General features: G+C 43.1%; 1 protein-coding gene across 6 annotated transcripts in view; it reads left to right on the top strand.

Moving 5' to 3' along the window:
* Nucleotides 1–12439, top strand: part of Ca-alpha1d (Ca[2+]-channel protein alpha[[1]] subunit D) — a 56411-nt gene that overhangs the window by 11275 nt on the left and 32697 nt on the right. For all 6 annotated transcript variants that reach the window (XM_070671568.1, XM_070671570.1, XM_070671565.1 and 3 more), the window contains 5 exons: nt 4119–4652; nt 4958–5063; nt 8887–9026; nt 11700–11806; nt 11988–12140. In XM_070671568.1, coding sequence (XP_070527669.1) covers nt 4330–4652; nt 4958–5063; nt 8887–9026; nt 11700–11806; nt 11988–12140 — 829 coding nt within the window. In that variant the 5' untranslated portion in view covers nt 4119–4329. The remainder of the gene's footprint in view (nt 1–4118; nt 4653–4957; nt 5064–8886; nt 9027–11699; nt 11807–11987; nt 12141–12439) is intronic.

Below are 12439 nucleotides of genomic sequence, written 5' to 3' on the forward strand. Positions count from 1 at the left end.
ATTTTAAATAGTTATCAGTCAGTGGCAACTACAATCTGTTACAGCAATTGTGTGTGTGAGTTACAGAAATACTTATTTCCCTGATTCTATTAAATTATTGAGACTACCCAGATAGAAAAATAAGTCGCTCCTGAGCTCTTTTGGTATCACTTATTTAAAACATGATCACAAGAATAGATACAGATCCGAACTCATACGTTACTCAGACTGCAGACGTGTGACGAGATCAATAAAACTTACGAAGTAACGAGATAGAAGGATATGCATTACTTTGTGATCAAAGGAAGTGCTATCGCTATAGTTATATTATCATTACGTAACTCCGAGGGTTGGAAAAAGAACGTGACGTGGCGGAATTGGATCGGGTGGGCTCTATCCCACGGATAATCTCTCTAAAACAACAGCCGGTTAAATTAACAGGTATTCCGCAAAGCTAATCAAGGTCCGTCGGCGCGGCCTCGCGCCGAAATTCGATCGCGGAATTCGAGCGCTCTCGATTCGCGGCGTCGCGCGAAGGTGCCGCGCTGCACCGTCACGTAGCATCGCCGTCCGCGGGAATTCGCGCGCCTCGGCAGGTGGCCACGAAGCTGCTCGCGAATTTTCGGTGAATCATTTATTCGCACGGCCAAAGATTCCCCGCTGCATAATTCAGGAAATGCTCCAGTTCGCGCAGAAGCGGGACTCGAAACGAGGCACACGGGCGTGTACACCGCCGCGGAGGAGGCGCGGACCGATAGGTTTAACGGACAATGAGATGCCGCGGATGAAGGGAGCCGATATCGAGGGAGTAACGGGAGATCTCGGGATCAATCTTGGTTAAATGCCGCCAAGTTGGAAGGGCCGGATAAACGACGCTTTGAAGATTTGCCCCGTGCACTTTGGACACGGATTGTGCATTAGCATTGATTGCGCGCGTACGTATAAAGGATCTACACTCTGACGTTTAATGATATGTAATAATACAATACGTAGGACGTATTAATCTCGGAATTACATCGGCGCGTTGAGTTCTCGAAGAAGTCGGCTTTTATCTTTTCAATTTTTACGCAACCGCGCGACGCGTGGCAATAATTTTTAATTCGCGAGTAATTAGCGCGGCGGAAAATATAAACAAAACCGCATTGTTCGTCATTTGTTGCGCCACGAGGGACTTGTCTTTATTTTTTATAAAAACATATCACGCTTAAATTGGCTGCGGAATTAATGCCACGCTGATTTAATTATGCGCTTTCACGCGTTCCATTTACATATTTACGGACTGGCTTTGTTTGTCCCGCTTTACGCTGAATAAAATGTTAAACGTGATATTATTGCAGCTGAAGAAATTAAATATGAATAGAGGAGGCTTCATCGGAGTCTTTCTTTCTACCTTGCGTGGTAATGGAAGATGAAGCATGTGAATGCAATAACGTCGTCATGGATCTTTGCAGAATTACGCCAAAAGCTTGAAACTATGACTCATCTCTAGTTACGTGCCTCATTGCTATCTATAAATCTAAACGCGAAGACACGCCTATTGCACTTTATTTCGAAATTCTGAATCACAGTGAATCTTCCCGGCGATAGCGATGTTCACAAATTATTGCATATCGCGAGCAGATAACATCCCTTATTTTTGCTACGATTTAACTAATTTGCATGATGACGTAACGCCTTCTCTCTTTCTCTATCACGATGTGGCGCGGATATATGTCGCAAGATGCGCCGTTCGCACCTAAGAACAATACCTCGGGGGACAAAGTGGCTCGAACAAAACGCGACGTAACGAGATACGTCGCCGGAATATTTCGCGCGCGAGGTGATACAACTCGTTACCGAAGCGTTTCGCGGCATTTCGATCGGCATCGGCATTGTGGCTCGATGCGGAGACGACGGCGGCGGCGATCAGATCACGAGACAAGTTCACGATGCGCCGCGACACGAGGCGAGAAACTCGGCCGTAGGTAGAGCTTTCTAGTATTTAGGCACACTAAATATAGCGCGGACTCGGCTATAAATCCCAGAGGCCCCCGGTCTTTCTCGCGGCCGCTGCGACGTTTCTTTCGGATAAACGCGCTTGACGAGGATCGCTCTGGGCGCTACAACGACCGACCGCCGACTTCTTCGCGATATTCTTCAGAGAACGATTTTTCAGAGAGCGAAAGAAAAGTCGGTTTAAATAGCGCGCTGATAAAATACACATTCGCGTCAGCGCGAAGCCAAATAATATTGATCCAATAAAATATACGTTTTAACGAAACACCGTTGCTTTGATAACGTAAGTAACAATTTGCAATATGGGTGGTTGAATCGTGGAAGCATATTAAATAATAAATCGCCACGCGCGCCTTCGATTATAAATATTTAAAGGAGCGAATTTAAATAAATTTACTCATATTTTTACATCCCCGTCAAACGCGTTTACATTTATATGTGTGTCTTCAGCTGCAGTATACGTTTCCGTAAATTTCTTCTAATTGCACGTTTAGTCCGGCAAAATGTCGCCTCGGAAACTCCGTCCGTTTGCAAGGGCTTTGAGCAAATATTTTAACGCGACCACATCTGTTGCGATAAGAGATAACCTTCTATTTCAGAATTACTCTATCACTCGGGGGCTCGGCTTCAAAGGGTTATCGTGTTTTTTTGCGCGGCGCGGATTAGCAGGGGGAGGACGATCGATAGAGAAAGCCACGGATTTGCGAGACGGGATCGATTACGCCGACTTTTAGACGCGAGATTCGCGAGCTTTCCGCGGCAAGAAAATCGCTCGGTGGGATTCGGACGCGCTCGTTAAATCGCAAAGAATTGTCCGGCGCAGGAGCGTTCTTTTCCATGTAGGATTTATCGTGCCCGATAGCGGGATTACGTAGGTCGGAAAAGCATCGACCGGTCGTATCGTAACGTCCGCGTCACAATAGCGCCGTTATCTATTGATTTCTATCGCGAATAATTGTCGCGTTGCCGCGAGCGATCTACGTCCAATTTAGACGAGGACGCATCGTTTCCGGTAAAAAAAGATTGAAAAAGATCGAATAAATGTGCCTTTAAATAATATATCTCTTTCTCTTCCGTAGTTTTTGCGTCGCAGCCACGTTTGACCCAATGCGAGTGCCTCGGTTTCGCGAATATCGCGATCGAAAAATATGGAGACGCTTAATCGTCGTCGCGAAATGTCTTTAGCGGAATGAGAGCGGAATGAAATAATCTGCGTATTGTTCGGAAATACGAAAGCCGAAGGGTATAATCGCGTGAGTCTGGAAGGCGGATTAATCTTATTATTCCATTAAAGGTGCCGCAGAGTTTCGACCACTCTCGCTGTTTCTCGCGATTTTCTGTTGAGAACACGGTTGATAGATAACGGCGGGTAGGTCACGCGTTGCCCGAAATAATCGAGTTTCTTTTCATTCGACACAGCCTCCGTTATCTTTTTATTGCACCCACGGCGTAGCCCGCGCGGCTGTGTATTATCTTTCCCGGATCGGGGGCGAAACCTGTACGACCCCCGGATGTATTGTGCGTCGCCACCATCTACGGATTTGCGCCGTCAAAGGTATAATTGAGTCGCTTGAGAGTAGTGGATTTTCGAATTGCCTGGAATATCTCGTTTTTTTTTTTTTCCGGGCATGAACGCGCGGGACGGTCTTTGTGTCTGGATTTCCTATTTTTCTCCTCTATTTTATTTCTTCTTTTTTTATTTCATATTTAGATTTTTCTTCCACCCGCGCGTTACGTTTCGTCCGAAGGCTTATTCTTATTACGTATATTAAAGCGAAATCTAAAACTAGAGAATAATACGCGAAGAGCGATGACAGGGTTAGGTATCAAGCTGATCTGAGAAGCCGTGGAAAATAAAGCGAAAGCTCGTCCTCCTCCGTCGACATTAAAATTCCAAGTTATTTCCACAATAATAATGAGTTCGAAACTAAATGTTACATTTTCAGTGGTATTGGTTTACGCGTGCGATTCAGGAATACCTTTCGCGAAAGTGTGCATCGGCGGATTACGAATGCATCACGGTGCTGGCTCATAAATAATTACGAGTTACGGGACATTCGCGGCGATGCCCTCGCGGTCGACCGTCACGGTTGCAGGGCTCTCTCCACCGCTTTTCATTAATGAACCCCGGCCTTTTGTTGCAGGTCACGGAGGGAGCTTCGTAACAGCCTAGTGCCGTAGCATGCCGGCGAGCTGCAGCACGTGGTGGTGTGCCTCTGAGACACCGCGCCGATCGGCGTCGATCGCCTGCGTGGTCAGGCACCAGTCCCTGGAGCGTCGTCGCAGGAGAAGAAGAAGGACGTACGGTCACCGTCGTCGTAGCACAGGAAGCACGGAGCTCGACACCAGCGACCGATGAGCGCGGGGGGGGATGGGGGCTCGGCGTTGGGCCCACCCGCTCGGTTGCCGGGGGCCCAGCCGATTGCCGCAACCCCCTACATCGCGACCCCCCCCAATGCCGGCCAGCAGCTCAGCGTCGGAGGCGCGACGGATGCGATGCAGCCGCCGCCGTCGCAAACGGGACCCGCCGGGGCCGCCAGCGCTGCCTCCAAGTCGGCCCAGAAGAGGCCCGTCAGACGGGGGGGTAAGCCGCCACCCGATCGACCTGTACGGGCGCTCTTCTGCCTGGCCCTCACAAACCCTCTCAGAAAGATGTGCATCAGCGTCGTCGAGTGGAAGTATCCTTTTTCACGCGCGTACTTTTGCAATTAATCAGATAATTATCACGGTCTCCACGGGGAAAAGAATTAAATACCAAAGTTGAGAGATCCGCGACCGACGTCGGGCGATATATCCGAATCTGGCATTAATAACGCGTTTGACATTAAACCGCTCTTTACTAGATTGACCCTAATTCCACGTTCGGTACGATGTTGATATTAGGATCGATATCGGCGACGACTTGCGATAAAAGGGTTAACGCGCGAATAGACCACCTCGTATTTTCCTTAATCAGCTCTCTTTTATCAACGTAATTCCGCAGACCCTTCGAATGGCTCATCCTTATGACGATATTTGCGAACTGCATCGCTCTGGCCGTTTACACGCCGTATCCTTTCGGCGATTCCAATTTGACCAACCAATACTTGGTGAGTACATTCAGCACATAATTTATCTCGTTTTTAAGAACGTCAAATGTTTCCGGAGTTCAAACATTTAAATTAAATTTTTTCCCCCTTTTATAAAGTAAGAACGAAAAAGTTCTCGAATGAAAAAACAAATCTGACAATGCCTGCACGTCGTTTTAACGCGTAAATACAAAAATAGAAATTTCAAAAAGAAGTAAAAATAATTCGGGGAGCGAGCAGCAATCATCTCGTTACGAATGGCGCCACCAGAGAATTCCTTTGTGCGACTTCCGAATATGAAATAAAGCAATTCTAATCTACACACGCTCGCGCCTCCACGTACGTGTGCGCGCGTTTAAATCGAAAGGTGCCTCCTGCAACAATAAGAGTGGCGGTTCCGTTCAACGAACCACACGAACCTCTATCGAGTTATCGATTCCGAGACGGCATGCAGGGTTGGTGGCATGAAACTTATTCGACCTGAAAGTTCAATAATTGTTCAATCTTGCTCAACATCGACGTGTATGCTGCCCCGGCGCACTATAATCGGAAAACACAATTCACATGTAGGCCGCTTTAGCGGGAATTAATCGAGAACTACTCCGCGCAGATACTCCGAGCGTAATTTATAAGTAATCACCGACGTGCGGGGACTCGGAATTCGAATCGCGGATAAGGCACGCGGCGATAAGCGCGGCGGCGACAGCTCACGTGAGAATTGCCCCGGATAATAACTCGAAATTCAGTTTTGCGTCACATTATGCGCGGCGCTAAAGTGGGATCGCGCCGTTGTCGTGTCTCGCTAAAGGGTGTGACTTCGTTTTGCGTCACTCAAAGGGCATCCCTCGCGCTAATTAATACCGGGAGGAAACTTCGCCGAGATTAGGCCAGCGGGAAATTCACAGAAAGCTGCCTGTGCAAATTGTGAAGCCAGCTGCAACAGCTTAGCGTTAATTATCGAACGTAAAAATATCGATTTGCGCGAGCTCGTTAATTTAACTTTTGAAGAAAGCTTTTACCGTGATTGTGAATAAATACATCTAAATATAGTCGAGCAACGTAAAAAAAAAACAAAAAAAAAATAAAAATGTTTTAAAGTAAAAAGATAGGTACTATGTACGTATTTGATTTTGAGATAGTTGACATTGCACGTAAAATAGGTACAACATTAAAAATTTTTTGATAATTAAATGAAAAACTTTTACATGACAAATTTTTTTTCTTTAGAAATTATCTTGTGCAAGATTTCTACATCAAAATCTCATCAAATTGTGTTTAATTAACCATTTTTTTAGATTGCATTTTTTTCTATACAAAGGAGTATGTTTAGAATGCCTGGAGAAACGAGAAGCGAGGAACGACTTGAAGAAAACAAACAAAATTCGAATTTAATCGCAAACTCTAAAAAGTCGCAAATCTTAAGACCAATCTCTTCATTTAAAACTTTTCCATTGTCTTTTCGACTCAATTCAGGTAAAGATCCGGCAACTTCTATATCTTTTATCACCACAAGATTATAAAATTACATTAGAAACTCGCGATGTTATTTCCGCACGTGTGAGTATTTTCATAAATATCTACAAATGTCTTATATTCCAAGTAAAGAAAATTTAATTTGCTTATAATTCGATCCGCATTAATAATCATAATTATATAATTAAGGAAATATAAGATACAGAAAATTGTCCCTCTCTCATTTCTTCCTTTATTTCCGCAAAGTATAACATTAACTGTATACGCGATAACGCTATAATATTATACGCGGTCAAATTGAACAGTTTAATCTCTCACAAATAATAAAATATTTGTTGGTCGAACACGATCTGGCATTTAACGTCGCAGCGACGTATCTATTATTCGGCAAGTATACTTGCGTAATATCCACCTTTTCCCAGCTTTACCACCTGCTCTTCTCATATTTCGCTTATATGTATAGCGGGGATATGTATTACCTTTTGTATAACCGAGTAGAAAACTGCGCTCGGTACAGATATACCGCAATGCATTTTCTAATGAAAAATACTGTCGTAATAATGGAACGTGTACGAAAGGATAATTCGAAGAAGATAGATAATTAATTAACGGGGTTTAATTTATGTTTATAGAAGCGGACTTTAAAGAATAAAACCGATGAATAATAATGAAAAAGATAATTGCGCATCGTCCTCTACGTTCTTTCTTCTTCAAGCAATTATTCAATTGATCGATCACGCAATCGCGCCGAGTTATTCATATTTTCATCGAGTTTAGAGTTCGATAAAGTGTCGAATGATACGCGCCGTTCAATAGAAAAAAAATTCTGAAGCAAACGAACGAAATCCGACCGAGTCCTCGAGCTCGTTCGAAGTGCCGAAGGTAATATTCCCGTTCCCGAGAGAGTGATAAATTTGCAGTGAAGCAAGTAATAAAATATACGAGAAGACAAGGCGCGACCGCCATCAAAACTTTTTCGAGGGAACGGGGAGGGTTCCTCATATTTTACTTTATATTCCAACTCGGCGTCTTCAAAGTGATGTAACGGCACCCACGTGTCGCGCATCGGCGAGCAACACGGATGACCGGCGATATAATGTGCGCCTGTGTTTCAGTCGGCCAATAATCGATCGATTTCGGAAATTAAACGTAATGGACACCGTGCCGGTAGAAAAGGAAAAGGGGAAAAAAAAAGAAAAAAAAAGGAAAAAAAAAGGAAAAAAAAAGGGAAAAGAGAGAGAGACGATTTGTCTCCTCTCTGTAGCCGTGTTCGTGCCTTTCAACTTCCCTTTTAACGTTCCTCGTGCGCCTTCCCGACTTTTTTTTCCCTACCTCTGATGTGTACGAGCGAGCGCTCTTCAGCATTATTTTTAACCCGCCGCTTCTTCCTTTTATTTCGCCTGTTTTTCTCGCCAAGGCCTGCGCCGTTCTTACGCTGCCTGCTGCCGCGATCGTAACGCTAATGCGTCGATTAACCCTTTTACACCGCGACTGGCGATGCAGCCAATACTACTGTCGATGAATCATGCCATGGGTAAGATCGAAATCGAAAAATTAATTCTAACCTCGGACTTTATTTCTCGTTTCCATTTGAGTCTTTTATTTGAGACTTTATCGCGCAGTTATTAGCTCTGTCAATCCCGCACAATTAATTGTAATTAAGAAAAAGTGAAAATAAATTGCTTAGCGTTGCAGCTGGCATTATAATCCATTACTTTCACGGTTTCTCGTAATGGACTAATCAAAATTTGAAAACTGAGATCTTACGAAAGGCACTTGCCGTTCGATCGCGCTTACAATTAACGCGAGATAGATTCCCAAGCAAAGAAGAAAGAGCAACAGGTTACATAAATTGCGTTTATAAATAAAAAAGAAAAGTAATTACCGCGTTCAACTTGTTGGAAAAAAAAAAAAAAAAAATAAAAATAAAAATTATTGATGCGCGTTGACGCTTTTTCTCCCTCGCGCGGTTAACGGCGATCACGTTCTTGTCGTAACTCGCGGTAATCCAACTGCGGCCGCAATGCTCGTGCTCTAAATGTTTAACGAAGATGTCCGTGTACGTGCGCGTGAAACATTGTCTTCTCGGTCTCGTGCGTTTTTAATTGCGACCCGGTTGCCATTTGTCTGCCGGTTTTAATTGCCGCCCGCGTTGACGCCGCGCGGCCGACGTGTCGCGAGGTCCAAATTGCGAAAGTGTCTTATCGCCCGGTGCTTATCAATCAAAGTGGCCTCTTTCCGGCGCTAAGACGGCACCGTGGCAGGCCTTTCTATTTGTAACATCCCTCAAAGGCTCTTTTAAAGGCAATCGATCTACGCCAGTGCATCTCCTTTCATATTTTTCATGGCAATTTTTCCTCTGGTGTTACAGGAGAAGATAGAGTACGTTTTTCTTGTGATTTTTACGGTAGAGTGCGTGATGAAGATCATAGCTTACGGCTTCGTCGCGCATCCAGGAGCTTACCTCCGCAACGGCTGGAACTTGCTGGATTTCACGATAGTCGTGATTGGGTGAGTACGTTAACCTTGAAACCCCACGTTTTTCCCCTTTATCTATTAACAGATCTAGGCCTTCTTTAAAGTCTATCGATTAAATCTCTGTCGGACCTAAATTTAATTATTGCAATAAAATTAAACGTTTAAGTGTAATTTTTTTTTCTTTTTTCTTTCAATTTTTACATTTTTAGAGGAATTTCTTCGATTATTTCTCTCCAAACTCACGTATCTTTCCATGTGATTTTTATAATGAAAGAATTGTTTAAAAATCGCAGTCTTGTAATGTTTGTGGCAACATTCCCGGTGCTGTCGCTTTATAATTAATTTATTTTCTCCTCAAATTCGACGAGAACGGACGAGTTTTGACCAAGATAGTATCTAACAACCTATATCGAATGCAAGTTAATTGAACCAATGTCGACGTGATCGATAACGCGTGACGATCATATACACTTTGACGGGGGATAGTTTGCACCTGCTCATACCTCCTAGTGCACACATTGTTGATGATGTTCGATGAACGCTAAGGCGTAGCGGCAAGTAGTATAACACGAGTTTGACGCTCCCTTATCGCAGACGTAATTTGATTAAGATAAAACATTTTCGTAAAAGAACGCGTTCAATATAATTGTGAATAAATATTTCGAAGAAAATAATACCGTTTTAAAACATATCACTTATTATAATAATTAAAAAAAAAAGCTTTTATCAGTAAAATTTTAATATTCATAGAAATCAAAAAGCTAGTATCTCATAAAATATCAAGCAATTTTACATTCGCTTTTTATATCAATTATACTGGAAACAAAAAAAAACAAAGTTATCCTTTGTAGAGTTATTGCATTTTCGCGATATCGTATGTGCATTAAAAGTGTGCGAGCTAAAAATTGTGAAACTCGCGCTGCGAACAAATATGAAAGCTGCCGTGTCGTATTTGTTTCATAAAAATGCGAGCACGCACGCGAGAGCGTGTCTGAAGCTGCGAAAATAAAATTGATTTAAACGTCGAGCTTTGCGAGCCGAGAGTTCGGGTCCGGGCCCTTAGATTTCGCGAAGCACAAGTAAAATGAATTTGACGGCCGAATAAGAAGGAGAAAACGGCGGTGCCGATAGAAAGGGAATATTACACGTGAAATCTCTTCTCCGTTAGTCGACACGACTGAGCCGTCGATGCGAATTACCGCGAGTTCACAGGCGGGAAATCCACGAAATAATCCCGGGCGCGTTCAACCGATCGGCCGACATAATGTCGCGGCTCATGCGTATAAATTAAATCAATCCGCATTGTAACAGCGCCGCTTTGGGATTTAAATTTTATGAGTGCTACTCAAGTCGATAATACTCTAATAGGTAACTGCCCCTTTTCATATGTATATTTCAGCGCTGATAACTCCTACCGCAATTGGTTCCACACGTGGAATTAACATTCGCGATCATTAAATCGTATATGTATATGCGCGATGTTAGTCGGGATTTCACAAACCCTGGTTTCTTGAAAATAATAATCGTCGCGTTTTTCACGAAAAAAATAAAAGAACAAAAATTATTATTAAAATTATGGATTTGTTCGAGACAGCTTGGCGACGAAAGGTGTAAAAAACATTAAAAAATAAACATTATATGCAATATTTTTTGTAATGCAAATGGAAACGGTGCACTGCATTAGCTATCTGAATATCGAAGTTGAATTTTCCCCGTACGCAATTATTATCGCGATACCTGGGAGCGTTATATACATATGACGTAAATAATGGCACCCTATTTACGCGTGATCATCGATTTTTACGGAATAAAGAGACGAGAGAGAACCCCGCAACGAACACGCGTACTCGCGTCACGTAAAACGCCGAGGAGTTTGACAAACAGAGCATGTCGGCCAACCTCTCCCGGCTGCAGTTTTCCCCCGGTTAATGATCCGAGCGATGTGAATTTATTTTCCACGGCGCTTGTACCCCGCGAAATCCATACCAGATTACCGGCGAACTCGAATCGACAGGCGTAACTATCTGTTTCGACGACGGTCGCTTCGAGTACCCGACTTATCGTCCGATAACTTCATCATTTTCGGTTAACGACACGGCGAATCGATCCGTCTTAATGTCCCACGGGGGAGAACATCCGGCACATTCCTGCCCCCTCCTCCTCGAATCAACGCGGAAGGGGAGGGGGGGGGGAGGCCATTATTCAAATGACATGGAATCTAATGCACGAGGAAAATGCGGTCGCCGGTAGCATTTGAAATTGTCTCATCTGACGCGATCATTTCCTTCCAGTTGACGGTTCACCCTTCATCTCGGCTCGTTTACGATAACGTCACGCTCGCCGAGCGTTCGCGCGAATGTCGTAATTTAAAGATTGCCCGCACTGAAGACAAAAAGATTCGAAACCTATTTTTCCTCCCCTCCTCCCCCATTTTTTATCTTTTTTTTTTTTTCGTAAATCTTGTTTGTTGGGAAAATTTTTTCTCTGTTTTCTTCGGTATCTTTTTTATGCCTCATAAATGTTCTCGTAAATGCCGCCACGCGATGTTTATAGTGCTATTAGCCTTGGCACATAAAAGCCTTTCTTCAGGGACAAATTACGCACCGAGAAAATGATTTTCCCAGTCTTCGTTATCAAATCTACATTTCATCAAGTCATTAATTCTCGCCTGTTGCATACTAACGTTTTTCGCTTTTCTTTTTGCAGAATGATAAGCACGGTGTTAACAATATTCATGCAGGAGGGTTTTGACGTCAAGGCCTTAAGGGCGTTTCGTGTTCTACGTCCTCTCAGGCTGGTTTCCGGAGTTCCAAGTAAGATTTCCCGTTTAAAATATTAATACTAAGTAGACGAAGATATCGTACCGAAAATTAAATAAGATATAAACGCAATATGCAAATAAGATAATAAAATTGTGATAGTCGCAATCTTTTCGTTTTAATATATTTAGAGAATTAATTAAAATGCATAAATGTTGAAAATAAATTTGCGTAGGTCTTCAAGTGGTCCTAAACTCTATTTTGAGGGCGATGGTACCGCTTTTGCACATTGCTTTATTAGTTCTTTTCGTCATCATCATTTATGCCATCATCGGCCTCGAGCTGTTCTCTGGAAAGATGCACAAGACGTGCCGGCACAACATAACCGGTAAGTGCGTTTGAAGATTTCCCCGACAAACATTTAATGAAGGATTTAATAACGTTCTCGTGACAGCAATCACGGGTCGATACTCTTAAATTTATATTAAATCCTCCTGTAAATTCTTCCGAAAGAGTTTAACTTCTTTAGAAGAACTTAGCTTTACTATTTATTTTCGCCTACGGTTTTATTTCGTATAAAAAAATAAAACGTTCATTTCTTAGATTACAACGATTTTTAAATAATCACGACGTTCAAATTACGTCGAGACATTATAACGTTGTCTCAATATACATATATGTATGTAA

This window comes from Cardiocondyla obscurior, linkage group LG23 (assembly GCF_019399895.1).
Source record: "Cardiocondyla obscurior isolate alpha-2009 linkage group LG23, Cobs3.1, whole genome shotgun sequence".
Taxonomy (NCBI): domain Eukaryota; kingdom Metazoa; phylum Arthropoda; class Insecta; order Hymenoptera; family Formicidae; genus Cardiocondyla; species Cardiocondyla obscurior.